The 20,730-nt window shown below is 41.4% G+C and overlaps 1 protein-coding gene across 2 annotated transcripts in view; it reads right to left on the minus strand.

Moving 5' to 3' along the window:
* Positions 1 to 1,679: 1,679 nt before the first annotated feature.
* Positions 1,680 to 20,730, minus strand: part of LOC134916434 (bifunctional heparan sulfate N-deacetylase/N-sulfotransferase 4-like) — a 624,652-nt gene continuing 605,601 nt past the window's right edge. Inside the window, exons 13-15 of one of the 2 annotated variants that reach the window (XR_010177405.1) lie at positions 20,337 to 20,439; positions 17,415 to 17,922; positions 1,680 to 1,926 (exon numbers count right to left, since the gene is read on the minus strand). Coding sequence is in view for 1 of the 2 variants with exons in the window: in XM_063920212.1 (XP_063776282.1) it covers positions 1,885 to 1,926; positions 17,812 to 17,922; positions 20,337 to 20,439 (256 nt within the window). In the remaining variant the exon portion in view is untranslated. The remainder of the gene's footprint in view (positions 1,927 to 17,414; positions 17,923 to 20,336; positions 20,440 to 20,730) is intronic. The other variant, XM_063920212.1, reaches the window with a different exon arrangement.

Consider the following 20,730-nt stretch of genomic DNA (forward strand, 5'->3'; position numbering starts at 1 on the left):
TAATGGAAACTAGTGGAGAACATTTGTAAACTGTGGCTTTATAATGATGGTGGTAGCAGGGATTATTGTAGCTTTAATGACCTTTACCTATTCATTTTTTGTACTCATTCACTTACAGTATTGAGATGATGGTGTGAGCATTGGATGAGAATAATGAACATTATTACTCCAAAGAGCTGCTGCCAATTTTAAAGCAAAGCCATGACATGACAAATGACAATGATGGTGAACATGGAGCTGGTCTGAGGAGTATTAATGATGATGGTATCAATAGCTGTTAGTTAGTGTACTAACAAATGATATGTCGGTTATCAACAGAGAAAAAATCCCAAACAAATTGCATCTGAACAATCTGCACTTGAAGCAAATATGCACTCTTCTTTTACTTTGCATATGGCACTACACAAGAGCCAATAACCGACAAGGGTGAAATATTTGCCATTGTTCAATTTGTTTAAAAAAAAAAAAAAAAAAAAATTCACCTGTATTTAAAGCATATTGAGATGCCTTTACAATTCATCAACAGCAGTGGTGTAAGTAGAATTTTTTTCTTAGTTGCCAAAAATGGACGTGGTCACGTGTCATGAGGGGGCATGGTCACACAACACAAGGGGAGTGGCTACATGATGATAGGTGCATGGCCCCCTTACACAGCCACTTTTCTTTGCACTGTGGCTCCACCAGCACAGCTCCTCTGTCCACCCCCTAGCCCCACCAGCATTGCCTCTCTGTCCACCCCTCGACACCCCTCAGCATTGCTCCATCCACCTGCTTTAAGTTTACCCCCCTAGCACTGCTCCTCCAGGCTCCTTTAAGACCCCCCAGTACTGCTCCTCCACCTCCAGGCTCCATTCACCCCTCACTATACACTATCAAACACTATTCCTACAAGCTTCTTTCACCACCCCCCACCCACCAAACACCATTGGTTCATTTCAGGGCCTAGCACTGTTCCTCAGTGCTCCGTTCACCCTCTACCCCCAGCCCTTAGCAGACTTGGAACTGAACTGACCATCCTGGAAGTTATTGCTGGGCTTGTATATCGCCGGTGGCGGCGGTTTGTATATCTTGGGCCCCAGATAAGTCACACTTATGGTCTCAACTCACCCCAGTACTGCTAACATGTCATCCACGTCTGCATGGTGGCTGTGGCTGCTGCTGGGCTTCTGCACTGTCATATATGTGCAGGAGCCAATCATTGGGAGGCGGCGGCTGCAGCAGACACAGCCAGCTTTATCCTTACACCACGGCGGGGACTTGAATTTGGCAGACGTGGCGTGCCAGTCTGGCATCATAACTTTTATTAATTGAAAACAAAACCTAAACGACAGCAGGGCATTGGGAAAGTGGTACAGCGTACCTGCAACATTTTTCTTAGTGGTACGCCGTACCATGCCTTACCCTGCACTTGCGCCACTGATCAGCAGTGGTTTTTTTATTTTATTTTTTAATAATTTGATGCATTGATCAGTCTGTGTACATAGCACTTGGAGCAAAGAAAACAACTGGACGTTATGGGAATATCAGCCACTTTTGACAGAGTGTTACTGACACTTCTGACTAAACAAAAATATTTCATTCACCAGTACCAATAGAAATGTTTTTTTATATTTATTTATTTTTTGTATAGAACAAAGTGGTTGAAATACTTTATGTAACAAAAAAAATATTTTGCCTAATTCATTTTCTTTTTGTATGGATAAACTCTCTATATATAACACATACATATAAGTTACATTTTCAATAAAAATAAATATATCTCAGTGGAAACGCATAGTATTTTTATAGTATTTAATTTACTTTATGTAAACTGATCAAAAGAGGGGTTTTGTACAGCAGTGAGTGGTTTTCATGTAGTTGAAGACTTCATTTTCTTCTTTAGTGTTAGCTAAGCCCACATGTTGATGTCCTCCTTACGTCAAAGCACTGAAACAATAAAACAAAAACAAAATATATATATGAATTAGAAAATTTAGTTTGTAACAAGTATTGGTGCAAATAAGTAAATAAGGACATTGCAGCTTGCATATACCAAGATATCATAAAATATATGATGGGAATTATAGACTATTTCCTTGACCTGAAATATTGAACATTTCTCTATTGCTTATGTTTTTGCCAGTAACAGTAAAGTATTTCATATGTTCTTTTGAACTACTGTGCATTAGTGTTATTATATTAAGCGCTCTAACTGGTTTTCCTTAAGAGAGGTCAGAACACTTTACTGATTCCTTATTGTGTGAGGCAAAAGCAAGTAAGGTAAGGGCAATTTCTGATGTCTGAGGTAGGATCCTGAATGCGTAACACAAAAGATGTTCTATGGTCTACTGACTGGAGTCTTCAGTAAGTAACATATACATACTGTGTATATATATTTATACTTCATAAAATATTTACTATAATTTATATAGTATATATTATTTATGCTGCAACTTTATCATATTGTACAGAAAGTCTCTAGATATTGGGTTTTGGGAGGGCCACAGCTCGAGAACCCATATTTGAGAGATCCTTGTGCTTTGATATCTATGGTTCAGAATTAAACAGTAACACTCTACAGATTCTTACTGATCACACCATTGTACCCTAAAAAATGCTATTTAATTTTGTCTAGTGAAGGGAAAAGCACATACCTATCTCCTTCATACTTCTAAAAAAATAAAGGTACCAATAATACTAAGGCAACTTAATTTTAAATGAAATTTTCAACAGTGAGGCATAGTTAAAGAAGGCATACGGGGCTGATGTTTGCATAGTCAAACATAGTGTAATTTATCACATTTTATGAGCTAAACATTTGCCTTACTGGTAGCCTGTGCTAATTAGTCATAGAAGCAATCAAGTGTCAGCTATGCTTTCAAATATACAAATTGTTCACTAAGTGTTTTAAAATGAACAGTTTAACAACATCAATAAACAGGCATTTGAACTTTTAACTTCAACAATTGCAACTTCATTACGCTCTTAGTGTAAATAACTTTAGTTTTATTTCAAAAACCAGGTACCACAAATTGCTTTTCTTCATGGTATTATCTCCAAAGCAGTTACACCCTTAACTCTCCCTGCAACTCACCCCTCTGCCTTCTCAATTATCCACTTCCCCCTTTTTACTTATCTTTATACATTAACAGTAACATCCATTCTTTGTCACCATTAAAACACATTCACAATCCTCCTATAAATATATTTATTTCTCTCTTCTGCTTCTATCAGCTGGTGACATATCACCAAATCCAGGTCCCAACCACTTTCACCACTGACATTTAGCTGACTTGCAGCAATATATAAATCCAGCTGACCTCATAAGCATCACATGTCTCCCACCACTATCCAAATCTATAAAATGTGTTTTATGGAATGCATTCTCTATTTGTAACAAATTAACATCAATCCATGATCTCTTCATCTCTAACAATCTTAATCTGCTGGCTATAACAGAAACTTGGCTCACTCAATCAGACTAGGCTTCCCCTGCAGTACTGTCACATCATGGTCTCCACTTCACACACATCTCCAGGCCTGGAAACAGTGCACTGGCGCTAGTCACCATCTTTAACCTGTAAAGGCACTAGGCGCCGAATGTGTTAATAATGTGTAACAATGTATTTTTATGGTCGTGCCACGGTCACGGACCTCTCCAGTGACCGCAGCATTGAGTGTGCACCGGGGAGAAGGGGAAGCAGCTTCTGCTGCAGTGCTGTGCGTGTGCCGCCACTGGGGGCTGGGAGCACGAGGTGCAGAGCTACCTTGGAGGGCATGGGGAAGCCAGACGCAGGGGACCAAGCCCCAGAGCTGCAGGGCTGTGTTAAGGGAGTCCAGCGCTGAGTGCTGAGAACACAGAAAAAAGGTTTTAAAAACAATGTATATATATATTGTGCTATGAGGCACTGCAGCCAGGCTGCAGTGCCTGTGTATGTGCAGCCTGATGCAGGGCACCAGGCACTGGACATATATTTTTAATGTATTATAATATATTGTGATGTGAAGCACTAAGATGGGGATAGCAGATCCACCAGCTGCAGTGCCTGGGTATGTGGAGCCTGTGCAGGGCACAGGCTCAGAGTAATATGTAACAAAAGTGTTTGTGAAGTGTATTTAATGTAAAAATGCACTTACTGGTTGTTGTGTCCCAGGAGGGGGGAATCCATGGATGTGCAGGCTGTTGGATTCTCCAGACCTTTTCCTCCAAAATGGAATTCCTTCCCCTCTAGCCTCCCACATGGAAGTATCATGGGGAGGGAGAGGAGCAGCTCAGCTTCCCAACAAGCTGAGTGTTTTCTAGAGCTCCATAGGGATTACCTTTGGTGGGTAGAAAACCCTGACCAGGGATCTAGGCTGTCCATCTCTGGAGCCCGAATTCAAGCTGCAGATAGTGTGCTAGGTCCTGGGCAGATTCCTGGAAGTAAGTTTAGGTGGGAAAACTTCCCCCAGCCCAGAATGAATGTCACCGGGGTTGATACCGATCCTCAAGGATGGGACGATCAAAGGAGAGTGACTACTCCCCCTCTCTATAGAGGACAATTGTAGCTGTGCATGTGACCAAGGCATGCACAGCACATGAGTAAACAGTGATTGGTTGTAAACCACAGGGCGGACTTACCCCGTGTGGTACTGTGTGAAAAAAGGACATAAAAAGGAGTCCTGCGAGCTGCAAAAGGGTACTATGCCATTTTCACTCTGCTGTAAACATCTGCTGTATTGCTGAGTTCTTTTCAGAACTATGTTTGGTGAATAATCATCTTCTGCCTCAAGACGAGCACTTCATCTTGTGATCTGCAGGGCTAGGCAAAACCTAGCTCTGTTTCCCACCTGTCCAGGGTACACCCAGCATCTCCAAGCTCTGCCTTCCACCTGCTACGTGCACGTGCTTAGGCAAGCGACGATTGGGGATTCGTCAACACCACACAGTGGTGGTAAGACAGCGTGTCGACGCATACAGAGCAGAACCGTGGTTCCAGATGCCATGGCTAGGAGGAGTCTCGTGGTGGCAGCGTAGTACATGCACACTACACAGTGGGTGGAGTCAGTAACAGATGGTTACTGACAGTAAGCGGGAATCCCCCAATTGGCCAGGTCCTGTGTGACCTAAAACTCCATTCTGTGACTGGGGATGGGACTCAAGGTGAGGGCCTTCGTACGGAACTGTCCTTTCACAACTTGGAATTTTACTGTCCAAATTTTTCACATATAGTACACAGTTCTACTACAGATTCTGTCTCTCACATTTACATAATTTGAAGCACATTCTATCAGAATTTTCACTCCTTTCTCTCTGCACGTTGCAGCTATCTATCTCCCACCTGGGCAAGCCAAAGAATTTCGGGAAGATTTTTCTGCCTGGATCCCTCACTTCCTATCCTTTGACATCAACACCTTCATCATGAGTGATTTTAATATCTCAACCTACATTCAACTATCTCTTCTTGCCTCCAAACTACTCACTCTAACCTCCTCTCTCTGCCTCTCCTAGTTGACTGACTTTGCTACTCATTAGGAGAGCCACTGCCTTGATCTTGTATTCATCAGACTACGGGGCTGATTCTGAGTGGCTGCTTATGCGACCCGATGCTTAGTTTGCCAATGGAGGCACACACATTGCTGTCATATTCCCGATGAATGTAACCGCAATGTGATTGACAGCAGCGAGCATTCACAGGGTGGTGACATGTTTTTTTTTTTTTTGGGGGGGGGCCCGGGGGTCTGAATGGGGGCAGGATGGGACCATTTTTGGGATGGCTGCATGATGTTACATGCAGCCACTTTGGCAAGAAAAATGTTGGCCGACCATCTGAGAGCGCAGCCGGGCCGCTAGGGGTCAACCTTAGTTCCGATGCGTCCACAATCTAATTGCAGATGCATTGGGAGGCGGCCTCACACATGCTGGGTGGCTTTGCCCTGTGCTGGGTGTCCCCCAGAATGTGAAGAGATGGACACAGACCTGGCTGCATATGCAGCAATCTGCGTCCATCTCTGAATGAGCTCCTATGTTCAGTTTCTGAATTCACTAACAATCCTTTCCCTCTCTTGGATCACAATCTTATCATCTGCAAGCTCTCCTTCATCACTTCAAACTCAATGTCACTGAAGTCCTCCATGTCTCTTCAAACACACAGAAATATCTTAATTAATTTTCATAAACTTTCCACCTCCCTGCAACAACTGCTCTCATCAATTTCTACATTCAATTCTCATGTGACTGCTGTATCACACCTGAATCAGTCTCTAGAAATAGCCTTTGATGAAGTGGCTCCAGCTACCCACCACACTCCACGAAGACTTAGATGTTAACTGTGGAACTCTAAATTAACAAAACACCTACAAAAACTCTCACATAAAGTCAGTGTCAGTGACGTAAATCTCATACTCCAAGTGACTTCCTCACTTATAAGACTATCTACCATTACTATAATAATGCCCTGGAAACTGGCAAACAAACATATTTCGAGTCTCCCATTACTACTCAAGCCTCTAACCCCAAGTAACTTTTTAATACCTTTAAATTATTTAACAATCCCTTAACAACCCAAGATTTAACATGAAGCAGTATGCTTTTCCTCATCCCTGCTCAATTCTCTACTTGAACCCTCTGCTACCTTCTCTTCATTTGATCCCACACATCCTACTCTATTACCTCTCATCTAGTTTTATACCCTCATTCTCTGTCTCCTGTGCACATCCCAGCCTTAACTAAAATCTGTAATCTTTTGCTCTATACTGTACCTTTCCTTCACTGTTTTGCTACCTCTATCAGTTGGAGTACCGCAAGGCTCAGTCTTAGGCCCTCTGCTTTTCTCAATCTATACCTCATCTCTTGGTAATATAATCAGCTCTTTTGGACTTCAGTATCATCTGTGTGCAGATGATAAATCTACCTATCCTCAGATTTGTCTCAATATGTATTGGTCTGTATCTTTGAATGCCTCTCTGGTGTTTCCTCTTGGATGTCTTCTTGCCACCTCAAACTTAATATTTCCAAAACATAATTATATACCCACAAACCATTTTTAGTTAACAACCTGATACCTTTATCACTGTTGTAACTTAACAATCAACCCTACCCCAAAAGCTTGCTGTCTACGTGTCCTCCTTGACTCTGAACTGTCCTTTGTTCCACACGTTCAATCTGTCTCAAAATCATGTTACATACATCAAAATAACATATCAAAAATGGTTGTGGTATACAAGATCTACATTCATTAGTTCTGCCACCATTAAGTTGGCCCATATAGTCGACAGGCACAAGGTCGACATCGGCAACAGGTTGACAGGGTCAAAAGGTTGACATAACAACGGTCGACACAAAAATGGTCAAAATACTTTTTTGCATTTTTGGGGTTAGTGTGGATATTTTTTTATTTTGGGATCACCATTTGTAGAAACAAATCCCATTATGGGCTTGTTTCTCTCACTATGCTTCGGGCACAGTGGGGGTTATTCCGAGTTGATCGCACATAGCAACTTTTTGCTGCCCATGCGATCAACTAGACGCCGCCTATGGGGGAGTGTATTTCTGCATAGCAGTGCTGCGAATGCTTGTGCAGCCCTGCTATGCAAAAAAAGTTTCCTGTAAAAAAAGACCAGGGTAAGAGCTATGTACCCTGTGTGATCGTTCCAGCGATGCAGGTCCCGGAATTGACGTCTGGACATGCCTGCTCTGGACTCACCACTCCCAGAAAATGGTGAGTAGCCGCCCGGAATGCCTTCCTGCTGTCAATCTTCTTGTGATCGCTCCAGCGATCGCTTTCTTCATTCTTCTGGTCGTTGCCGGGCAACGGCCGTTGCTGGGCAATGACGCACGTTCACATTGCGACACCACGCAGGCACAGACCTGACCCGTTTGCACTGATGTGACAAACTGCAGCGTGCGAATAGGTTGGAATGACCCCCTGTGTCTCACTCCGCACCACTTTGTTTGTAACAAGGTTCATATAGGTTATGATTTATGATGTGGATACTGATAGTCAAAGATAAAAAAAAGTGTAAAAATATGAAAACCCCCTCAAAAACACCTGTTGAACAAATGCGTGTCTACCATTGTCATGTCGACCATATGAACCTGTAGACCTTTTAAACATGCCAACCTTTTGAACCTGTTGACCTTTCCAAGTGTTGACCTTTAAAACATCAACGTTTTGTCCATGATAAGTTTGCTGATCTGCTCTGTCAGTCCCTCCATTGGCTACCTGATTTTTACTCTATTCAATATAAAATACTTTAATTACACACAAGGCTATTAACCAAACTACACCATCATACATCTCTTCTCTTATCTCTTAATATCACCCAATCCGATCTCTCTTCTCTGCACAAGATCTGTGTCTCTCATCCACACTTCTTACTCGCTCCCATTTATGATTTGAGGACTTTCTTTGAGCTGCTCCCACATATTTTGTCTTTATTCACTTCACATCCTCCTGACCTCTGGCCAACATTGCTGTGTGACTATATCATACATCCATTTGCAATCTGGCTGGACCATTTTGCAATAGATAGCACTTGTCCTTTTGTATCAAAGCCCATTCACCCTATAGATTGTAAGCTTGAGAGCATCTCCTTTCTACCTCTAAGTCTTTCTTTTATTACTCAGTTTGTGCTATCACTTTCCAACTGTAAAGTGCAATGGAATATGCTGCACTATATAAGAATCTTTTAATAAAAGTATAATAAATAAATGCAAAAATTATATAAAATGATAGTGCAACCTATCTCAACATAACGTGTTTATTTGTGTTCTTTGAGAGAATACTTAACAGGAAAGTAAGTAAAATCAGTTAAACAATTTTCTTGAATAAAATGGGAACAATCTCAGAAAAATTATGTCCCTGTGTGGGATATAAGCAAACCCTGTCAGTTGTGTCTGTACCCTACTGCCTGCTCTGCCTATTTCAGATGACTCACTCGCTTATTCATACCAACCATGCCTCCTGCTATCATGCTGCTCCCAAGATAGTTTGTAGCAAAATTGTTGAACATAGTTATGACACATTGACTACAGGAGAAGATTAATAAGAAACTATTGGAAAATCCTTAGAAATAAAAAATAACCCTAAATAATTAAAATCAAGGGCCCTCATTCCGAGTTGTTCGCTCGGTAATTTTCTTCGCATCGCAGCGATTTTCCGCTAATTGCACATGTGCAATGTTCGCACTGCGACTGCGCCAAGTAAATTTGCTAAGACGTTTGGTATTTTACTCACGGCATTACGAGGTTTTTTCTTTGTTCTGGTGATCGGAGTGTGATTGACAGGAAGTGGGTGTTTCTGGGCGGAAACTGGCCGTTTTATGGGAGTGTGTGAAAAAACGATACCGTTTCTGGGAAAAACGCGGGAGTGGCTGAAGAAACAGGGGAGTGTCTGGGCGAACGCTGGGTGTGTTTGTGACGTCAAACCCGGAACGACAAGCACTGAACTGATCGCACTGGAAGAGTAAGTCTCGAGCTACTCAGAAACTGCACAGAAAAACCTTTTCGCAATATTGCGAATACTTCGTTCGCAATTCTGCTAAGCTAAGATTCACTCCCAGAGGGCGGCGGCTTAGCGTGTGTACTGCTGCGAAAAGCGGCTAGCGAGCGAACAACTCGGAATGAGGGCCAAGGTACGCTATAAAATGACTTATATCAGACTTTCAGATAAGCTATAAAAATGCTGGAAAATAATCTTCAAATGGTGTTAGCCATTGTGCTACATTGCAGAAAATATACCAGAATGTATTGTAGTACTGTAAAATGGCCGGATCCCTCACCCGGAAATTATTGCATTAGGGATCACTTTACTTTTCCTGTTGGAGCCTCTGTCCCTATATGTGAAAATGGTAAATGCAGGCAATTCATAATTTATTATTGCCATGAAAAGTGACAATAAGAAATTTATAATTATGGGTATAAATCCCCAACAAATAAATATGTCCATTAGAGCGTGAACAAAAATTCCTCCCCCTTTACTACTTTTATAGGAACACCCGGGAACCACTCCATGTAGCCTGGGGCTCAGTTTCCTTTCAGCTGTAGTCTAAATGGGATCCGGTCAGGATCCCGATGGTCGGGATCCCAGCAGTTGAAATATCGACGACTGAATCCCGACACTACTCAGAATGCCAGCGCCAGTATCCTGACAGCCAGGATCCCGAATGAGTGACTATGGGGCCACCAAAGAAGGGTGAGGTTATGTATAGGCTGCGGGGTGAGGGTTAGGGTTAGGCTGTGGGAAGTGGGGGTTAGTTTTAGGCACTCAATAGAGGATTAGGGTTAGGCTGTGGGGTAGGGAGGGTTAGGGTTGGGCTGCAGGGGGAGGGTTAGGTTTAGCCTGCAAAAAGGGAGGGTAAGGGTTAGCGGGTTGGGGGGGATAGTATACTTACCCAACCCATGTTGAGATTCTAACCATCGGGATGCCACATCAGAATACCACGTGCAAAGTGCTGTGTGCATACAAACTTCCGGATTTCCACTGATGTAGTCACCCGCAGACCGTTCTGCCATGATAACATCAGTGGCCGTTTACCATGATCCCATCACCATGGTAACTGTACACAATTTAAGAAATATATAGTATAATAACATAGCAGTACAAATAAATTATAAATGAGAAGTTACAAAGATCTCTTAATTATTATAAACACTATCATAAAAATATCTGCAGATAACCAAAGCAGTCCCGTAGTATGGGCTTCATAAAATACAATTAAGTGACAAGGTCTGATTTAATCCATAAGGGGAAATGCTATTCAACCTGTAAATCCATTTTGCTTCTTTTTTTAAAAGAAGCTGAACCTCGGTCACCTCCGCTCCTACCCTCTGGGAAAAAGTTAATAATTTTATAATGTAGATAGATTATGCCCAAATTGTTTAAAATGCTTGGCCACCGGCTTCTCTACTGCCTTGCCCTCTAATGCTTATTTTATTGCACTCCAATGTTGATCAGGCCCGGATTATAAGTGTGGCTGATGGGGCAGTTATCAAGGGGCTCCCACACATTAGCAAACATTGCCCTGGTCCCCCTCCCACTTCATGGCCGGCTCTGAGCCCTGTCAAAACAGGATGGTTTTTATGTTTGAGATGGAGACAGCTTGGTCTCCGGCTCTACACTAAGCCCTTCCCCCTTGTGGACAAAAACTCTGCAATTCACTGATATATGGGGAAGGGGCGAGGTCTAATGCTGTGAAGTGCCCGTCTTCATCAGTGACCTGATTTTGCAGCCTAACAGGTACTATTTCTCTTGCTCCATTCTTCCCTCCCTCTTTCTCTCTCTCTCTCTCTCACCCTCTCCTTCTCTCTCCCTGACACACACTCTCTTTCCATCTCTCTCTCTTGTTCCCCCCTCTTGTTTGGTCTCTCTCACTCTCTCCCACCCTGACACCTCCCTCTCTCCTGTTCACTCCCCCTCCTTCTCTCTCACTGACACCCTCTCTCTCCTGCTCTCTCTATCTTTTTTCCTCTCTTTGCCTCTCCATCAATTCTCTCCCTGGTATGTTCTGTCTCACTCTTTCTTGCTTCCTTCTCTCTCTGTCTCCCTCCCTCTACCAAACACCTTCTCTCTTTCCCGCTCGCTTCCCCTCTCTTACTCTTCCGGACTCTCCCTATCTCTCTTACCCCCTCTCTTTCTGTCTCTCCTTCCCTCCATGACACACTCTTTCTCTCTCCCTCATTCTCTTTTTTCCCCCTCTCCCTTTGTTTCCTCTCTTCCTGACACTCCCTCTCTCTCCCTTTGTCTCTGTTTCTCTCCCTGACATGGCCTCTGTCTCTCCCAGGACACCTTCTCTCTCTCTGTCTCACTCCTCTCTCTTTCCCTGACATGCTCCCCTTTCTCTCCCTCTGCTCTGTCTGTCTATTTCTTCATCTTTCTATCACTCCAGACACCTGGACACTCTGTTTCTCTTTCTCCCAGGCACCCTCTCTTTCTCTCTTGCTGTTGTCTCTTTCCCCTCTGTCTCTCTCTCTCTTTGACTCTCTATCTACTTCTCTCTCTCTTGCTCTCATCCACTCTGTCTCTCTCTCTCTCTCTCTCTCTCTCTCTCTCTCTCTCCCTGACACCCTCTTTTTGTCTCTGGCTGGATAAACTAAGCAGCAGAGCAGCGGCACAAACACACAGAAATTATTTCTGTTTAAAACTGTTTTGTAAATTATTAATGTATTAGCAATAACCAATCAAACCAACTCCCAAGTACTATCAATAGACAAAAATACAACACTGAAATTTACTAAGAATTATGCGTGGAATACCATTGCTCAAAAAGTAGTAGTAGTTAATAAACAGCAAAGAAAAAAACTCAACCATATGTAAAATAGCAACAGCAGATGTGGATGCCCCCAGCAACATGCCTTTTCTCAGTGCCTAATCTGTACTTCCCTCATGGGGGTCCTGCGCCACTGATGACTGGCACTCTGTGCCCATGTAAAGCCCTTATCAATCTGCCTTTTTGATGAGTAGTGCCCCAAAATCTCCCCAACCACAAAAACAGCATTCTGTACCTGCGGGTCAAATACAGTGCAGGTCGGATCCATTGTGGTTCAGATACAGTTCAGGTTGGATACAGTATGGGTTACAGTACAGGTCAGATACAGTCTGGGTTGGATACAGTGCTAGTTACAGTGTGGGTAGAATATAGTGTGGATTGGATACAGTGCAGGTTACAGTGTGGCTCAGATACAGTGTAGATTGGATACAGTTTTGGTCGGATAAAGTATGGGTTGGATACAGTGCAGATTGGATACAATGTGGGTAAGATACATTGTGAGTTGGATACAGTGCGGATTTGATACAGTGCAGTTTGGATACAGTGTCAGTTCGATACATTGCAGGTCAGATAAAGTGCAGGTTACAAACATTGCAGGTCGGATACAGTGTGGGTTGGATACAGTGCGGTGAGATACAGTGCAGGTTACATTGCAGGCCAGATACAGTGTAGATTGGATACAAACAATAGTTCACTAACTGTGATAGCAGGCGGTAGGGGGACCCCGGTGTCTGTGTGGAGGATGAGGCTGGTAATGTTGGCAGTGCAGGGGTGCTGGTGGTGTCATCTGTGCAGGAGTGCCAGCAGTGTTGGTAGTGCAGAGGTGCCAGCAATGGGACTAATTCAGACCTGATCGCAGCAGCAAAAATTTTCTCTAATAGGAAAAACAATGTGCACTGCAGGTGGGGCAGATATAACGTGCAGAAAGAGTTAGATTTGGGTGTGTTATTTTGTTTCTGTGCAGGGTAAATACTGGTTGCTTTATTTTTACACTGTAATTTAGATTTCAATTTGAACACACCCTACCCAAATCTAACTCTCATTGCACATGTTATATCTGCCCCTCCTGCAGTGCACATGGTTTTGCCCATTAGAATTTTGTTGTTGTTGCTGTGACAAGGTCTGAATTAGGCCCCATGTCCTCTGTGTAGAGGTGCCGGCAGTGTTAGCAGTGTGGGGGTCTCGACAGTGTTGGCCTTGTGAGGGTGCTGGCAGTGTCCTCTGTGCGGGGATGCCAGCTGTGTAAGCAGTGCCAGCAGTATCAGCAGTGTGGCTGTGTGGCAGTGTTCTCTGTGCGGGGTTGTGTTTGGTTTCCTCTGTGCAGGGGTGACGGTGGTGTTGGCATTGCGGGGGTGCCGACAGTGTCCTCTGTGTGAGGGTGCTAGCTGTGTTGACAGTGCGTTGGTATCCTCAGTGCAGGACTGCTGCTAGTGTCCTTAGTGCAGGGGTATCAGCAGTGGGGGCAGTGCTGGCGGTGTCCCAAGTGCAGGGGTGCAGATGGTGTCCTCACAGCGGGGGTGCCAGCAGTGTCAGTAGTATGAACATGCTGGCACAATCTGTATTGTGGGGTGGCATACTGTACATCTTGCATCTGCTCTGTCTGCCCTGCTGTGCCATTGAAGTCAATGGGGTAGCTCTTATTTGCTGAGAACCGTGATTGTCAGTGCTCTCACCCAATCAGCAGTCACCCCATTGATTTCAAAACGTAACATTTTGCCTCAAATTGGATTGGGTGTACTTGGTTCTCTAAGAACAGACTGCTCATTTCTAAATAAAATTGGCATTCGAGAGAAAGGTAGAAGCATTTTAAACAAATTGGGCATAACTGCTCTACTCTATGTTGTAAAATGATTGACTTTGTACCAGAGGATAGGCGAGGAGGTGACAGAGGTACTGTAAGCTTCTTTTACAAAAAGAAGCAAAATGGATTTACAGGTTGAATACCATTTCACCCTATGGATTAAATGAGACCTTGTCACTTAATTGTTTTTTTCATAAACCCCATACTACCGGACTAATATGGTTATCTGTATATACTTTTATGATAGTGTTTATAATAATTAAGATATCTTTGTAACTTCTCATTTATCATTTATTTGTACTGCTATATTATTATACTATATATATTTATTATATTGTGTACAGTTACCATGGTGATGGGATCATGGTAACCGGCCACTGATGTCATCATGCAGAATGGTCTGCGGGTGAGGACATCAGCAGATTTCAAAAAGTTTGCATGCACACAACAATTTGCACTGGGTGTCTCTTCATGTATAAAAGGTAAGCATTACTGTTATGTATTTAATCCTGAAGACTGCTGAAATAAACCAAAACATTGGTAAACAGTGAGTGGTTTTACCCGATTGTTATTTATGAAAGATCCGTGAGTGGCACCAGTATCTATCCATTACTGCATGTCTTTGTGTGTAAGCGTGGATAGAACACGGTGTGGTGTTATAAGAAGGTCGGGATTGTAGCACCTTTTCTCTCTCTCTCTCTCTCTCTCTCTCTCTCTCTCTCTATATATATATATATATATATATATATATACAGTATACACAGTATATATACGGTATAATATATATATATATATATATATATATATATATATATTGTGTTGCAAATAGGTACTGGAATTTTTGTTTGTTCAGTAAAGCAAAACATATTAATCTGCTTTTCCCATTTCATTTATTTGTCCCGATATTGCTAAATTTGTAGCTGATTAAAAAATGTGGTCAACTCTGAATATACTGTAGGCCAGCGGTGGCCAACCCGTGGCTCTTGAGCCACATGTGGCTCTTTCTTTACCCAAATGTGGCTCCCAACACTCAGTCACGTGACCACAACAGATACAGAAACCTCTGCACTCCAGCCAGACACGCAGCAACACTACAGGGACTGAAAACTGAGGGAGCCAAATACTATAGGTGAGACATCCACTGGCAAATAGAGGACACATAAGGGGCTGCTGCAATCAGGGGCTTGGTGGCAACCTTTAGCCTAGGGGGCAGACTCAAGCAAGCGGCCCTGTTTTTTATAGGGAATCTGCAGTCAAGTGGTCCTGGAACACTTATATTGCACTGGCCCAGGGGTCAGATGGCACCTTGCCCCCCCTTCCCAGCCAGCCCCTGGGCACAAATTGGGGGGACTGCAGTGAAATATGAGGGTGGGCTGGAGTGACACAAGTCGGGGCTGGCTGGAGTGACACAGGAGTGTTCTGGCAGGAGAGACACAATGGGGGAGCTAACTGTAGTGACATACTGTAGGAGGGTGCTGGCTGGGGTGACATATGTTGGAGTGACACATGGGGGAGCTGAAGTGTATTATTTGAATCTGGCTTTTTCAATATATTTTATATGGATTTGTCTTTTTCAATTATTTTATGTGAAAGTGACTATTTCAATGTATTTTATGTTGGATCTGGCTTTAAAATGTATCTTATGAAGTCTTTTTCAATGTATTTTATACCAGGGGTATGTCCTAGCTGGCATAAAGCCACACCCCATTTTTGCACACACGCCTTCAGCTCGATGCCGGCTCTTTGACGTACCTAACAAGATTTGTTGTCTCTCTGTCTCTACCTGGTTGGCCACCCCTCTGTAGGCGATAATCCACATTTATTTTCAAAACACACAATGTCTGGGTATCTGCATCCGACTTGCATCCGAGTCTGAATGAGTCCCATAATGCACTAATACTGAGGTATAGGGGAGTGAGTTCATCACAGACAACAGGGAAACCAAATATGGTGTGTGTACAGTATGTGTATGCAGATGTATATAAACACACACAACTTATAGAATTATATAGATAGTACTCTCAGCTGGTCTACAGCGACCAGAGACTGCAGTGAATTGGCAGTGTTCCAGCTATTTGAGTGACAATGGCAAGTGGGTCAGGGTCAAACTCATGAGATTCAGCCATCTGCAGCATGTAGAATTAGCATTCCCCAGTGAGTCCTATCTCACAGACCAGTAGCAGCAGCGGTCGAACTGATGCTTGCTGCAGAGCAGGCTGAGTGGTACCAGCAAAAGCCCTCCTGTCCCCTATTGCAGATGTTAGCAGGACTCCTGGGACAGAGATGATTAACTCTGCAGCAGCAGTGGGTTTATCACAGAGCTCTGTTGGAAGAGCAGCGTTCACACTTGGATCCTGCTGTGAACCACACAGGTGGTGCTGTACATGCAGGTGCCCCTTCAGGGCTTGGAGCCTGAAGGCAGGCGTCTACATTGCCTCTGGGCATTACACCCGTTCTGAGATATGTCAATATTTGTAATTCCCTATTCTGCAGGTGTGGGTTTCCTGTAATCTGAAAGTAGGATTTTTTGCTTTTTTGATCCATAAAGAAATCTTGTAGTAAGTAAAAGAAGCTTTTCAACAGTCTGCAAACTATCATAGTTAGCTTATCAATATATTATACAGTATGTCCCCAAAACACACAGTTAAATATAATATAAATAACTTTGCATGAATTTGGTGTGTATAGTATCTTAAAGTATACGTAAAATATTTCATTATCTTTATATGGATTTTTAATTATCAATAAACTCATATGAAAATAATTCTATGACTGAAATGTCACAAAACCTCGTTCTAGAGAATTATATAACAGCGCAAATTCCTTTGCATTAGTAGTCTAAGAACTAAAGACTTTGGGAGTAAAACCTGATAATTGGGTTCTTAAAGTTTAGCCATTGTGACTCAGAAAGTATAATTGAACTAAAAGCTTTTATAGCGTGATGACCTTTCAAGGATTAGTATTAAGCTCTGGTGACATTATGGCATAGATTGCAGTCAGATTTTCTGCTAAAAACACAATCAAATACACTTTAGGTGCTAGACGTGTACAGTGAAAAAAAAAATATCCATGACCAAAAGAAAAAAAACAACAAGATTTAAACAGCACTTTGAGAGCTGCTGGAAGCTATTATTGAACTAAAATCTTTTGAAGATCACAGCAGTAGGTGCTACATACAGTGAACCCCTGTGCTTTTGCAAAAAGCATTCAAAAATTGTTTTGCAAAATCACAATGCAAAAAAATGTGATTGGTGAAGGAAAAATAATTTCCAGGCATTATAAATGCTCATAGTTAATAAATGTACATTATGAATGATCACCGTTCAAAATGGCATTTTATTATGAAGATGTATTCTGATTTATTCAACCTGATTGTAAAACTAACCTTCAATTCCACTGCAAGCTACTCCTGCTCTTTGCTTTGGTTTTCTCAGACAGTAGTGCATGTTGTATTAAATGAAGAATTCCAATCATAAAAAAGTTACTTGAAGTTTCTTGTTATCAAAGGAAAAAAGTGAAATATGAGTCCCACATTAAATGTAGGATAATATTTTTTATAATATAGTAATACTCAGCCTCGATGCTGAGATATGTCTAACAGTAACAGTGCAGATAAATAGCACCTCGTGCATAAATAAATGTCCTTGGTTTTGTGAGTTATTTGGGGATCATTACTGGTAACTGTTAAGTGTGAGTGAAGGGACTTTTTATTTAATTTTTCTTAGTGGAGAAACCACAAGGCTGCAATTCTGCATTAGTCCATGTCTTCAATGCTATCTCACTTTCTGCAGCTCCTGTCTCAGCCAGGATGGTAAAGGTTGCCCCAGTCTGTGTAGAAGTCTGGACAATTCAATGTTGTGGTCCTGGTAATAGCTTGAAAGAAAAGTTCTAGACTGAAAAGAAAAAATAATAGTTATAAGAACTCACTGACAATATAGGTGGTCATTCCGAGTTGTTCGCTAGCTGCATTCGTTCGCTGTGCAGCGATGAGGCAAAAAAAGGCACCTCTGTGCATGCGTATGTGGCGCAATGCGCATGCATGGCGTACTATTACAACGAACTATGTCGTTTTACACAAGGTCTAGCGATGCTTTTCAGTCGCACAGGCAGCCGCAGAGTGATTGACAGGAAGAGGGTGTTTCTTGGTGTCAACTGACCGTTTTCAGGGAGTGTTCGGAAAAACGCAGGCATGCCAGAAAATACGCAGGTGTGGCTAGGCGAATGCAGGGCATGTTTGTGACATCAAAACAGGAACTGAATGGTCTGAAGTGATCGCAAGTGCTGAGTAGGTCTGTTGCTACTCTGAAACTGCACTAAATATGTTTGTAGCCTCTCTGCGATCCATTCGTTCGCACTTCTGCTAAGCTAAATTACACTCGAAGTGGGCGGCGGCATAGCGTTTGCACGGCTGCTAAAAACTGATAGCGAGCGATCAACTCAGAATGACCCCCATAGTTCCTTATTTTAGAGACTGAGGTATACAATGAAATTAATGAATTTTGATTAATGACACTTATAAAATGGGTACAGTGAATACCTTATTTACTAAGGTGTGAGTTTTTTTAGAACGGAAGATGCTGCCCATAGCACCCAACCAGATTCCACTTACCATTATCTAGCTGCTTCTAGAAGATAATAGCTAGACTCCAATTGGTTACTATGGGCAACATCTCCACTTCTAAAAAAAACACACCTTAGTATATATACCCCAAAGAGGTAATAGGACAGTAAGAGGTAATAGTCACAGATATAACAAATAGACCATTGTGTACTGCTTGTTGGGGTGTTCACTGTACACATTTTAATCAGTATTTTATATAATTTCACGTGAAAAAAACTAAATCAGTTTGAATTGTATGTCATACTTTTGTCACAAAGTAAATAAAAAAAGAAACTTAAAAAAAGAGTCAAGGCAGACCAGTTCACTCCAAAATAACCTAGTACATTCCATTGTGGTCCATGAGCAGTGTGGCATGGCTAGTGTGATAGACACATCAAGTGAAAGGTGATGTATATAATCAAGTAAAATTAATATAGTAACATAGTAAAATAGTAACATAGTTGTTGAGGTTGAAAAAAGACTATTTGTCCACTGAGTTCAACCTATAATTAATATAATGCTATGCTCAGGATTTACATTTTTCTGCACAATATACTCCATACATTATTATTAAAGGGTACCTCATGTGTACATAATAAATGTAAAAATAGAGTATTACAGGAGACACAGATTAAAACACCCAGTTTGAACTATGACTATTTATTAGTATTTTTATGTAGAATTACATAGAATTGATAGACTGTTTCAGGCACAGATTACATTGGACCTAAAGCTCTTCAAGTAAGCCCTTGGACAACAACACACTTACATAAGATACAATGGTTTCCACTAGGCAGTTGTCCATTTTAATCTATTGGGTCTGGTTACTGTAAAAACACAAGTCAAATATAGAGAAATGTAGAAAGCTACCAGTGCAATCATGAATGTGAAAGTAAAAATTCTATATAATTTATGTAATTTATAATTTTCATACACCAGCAACATTTTTTAGTTTACTTATGCTCCAGAGTTTTTCTCCTTTACATACTTTACTTCTGGACTTTTTTAATTTGACTATACTGTATATACAGTACATTGTAAATATTAGGAATCAGGATCACTCTGATGATCTAATTTACTTTGTTGCACTGACATTAATGCTCATTATATATACATATTTTTATTGTGTGTAATAAATTGATTTTATTTATATATGTGGTCAATATTGTGCTCTCTTTATTGAGGATTTTTCTTTAAGACAAAAAATATTTTTCTTGAAAGTATTCAGAGATTCTCTATGAGAGCAGCAATATTGTCCTTTAAGAAGAGTTTGCAGGGTTTATTTTATTTTATTTTATTATACTGTATTGGAATTAGTTGCGCTTGGTTTATACTTTGGTGAATTTTAAAAATGTGTATATTTTAGAATGGTATCATGGAATATCAAAGTATATTATACATACAGTGGATGCCAAGGATTCTGACAGCAACAGCTGAATAATTAAATGCCTGTCACATTATTTTCTACAACCCCATTGGGTTAATGGTTAATTGTAAAGCTCTGCAATACATGTCAGGTGAAACACTCATCCCATGTGCAATATTTGGAGTACAAATGTACACATGAACTATTAAATCCAATGGAACTGTGTTGTTTGGTAACTGCATATTGTGTTCTGTGCAGAAATGTTTAGGTTTGTACAGTAACTGTATAACTAATATAACTGGATTAATAACAATAAATGATAATAAAGATTAGCTGTTTACCTCCATATCCAAAGATGTGTACTTGCGACTCTTATTTTTCCCGAGGCATCTTGTTTTTCCACCATCCAACAATTGGCACCAGAAGCCCTTTTCTGTACTGAATCTAGAGTATACATTATAAGTATATATTATACATCATTCAAAGACCTGATCAGTTTATGTTCTCCATACATAAAAATTGATTTCAAAGAACATGTGTTTGTCACAAAAAGATTGTGTTGTAAATTATGTAATGAGGTGTCAATCATATCTGTTAACTTTCGACTGTTGCTTTATTATATGTTGGCAATTTATGTTACAGACAAATATATATAATATAAATATAAATTGATCAATATAAACCATGTGGGGTAAATTTACTAATGCTTCTAAAACAGAGAATTGGTGATGTTGC

This window comes from Pseudophryne corroboree, chromosome 1, assembly GCF_028390025.1.
Source record: "Pseudophryne corroboree isolate aPseCor3 chromosome 1, aPseCor3.hap2, whole genome shotgun sequence".
NCBI classification, from domain to species: Eukaryota; Metazoa; Chordata; class Amphibia; order Anura; family Myobatrachidae; genus Pseudophryne; species Pseudophryne corroboree.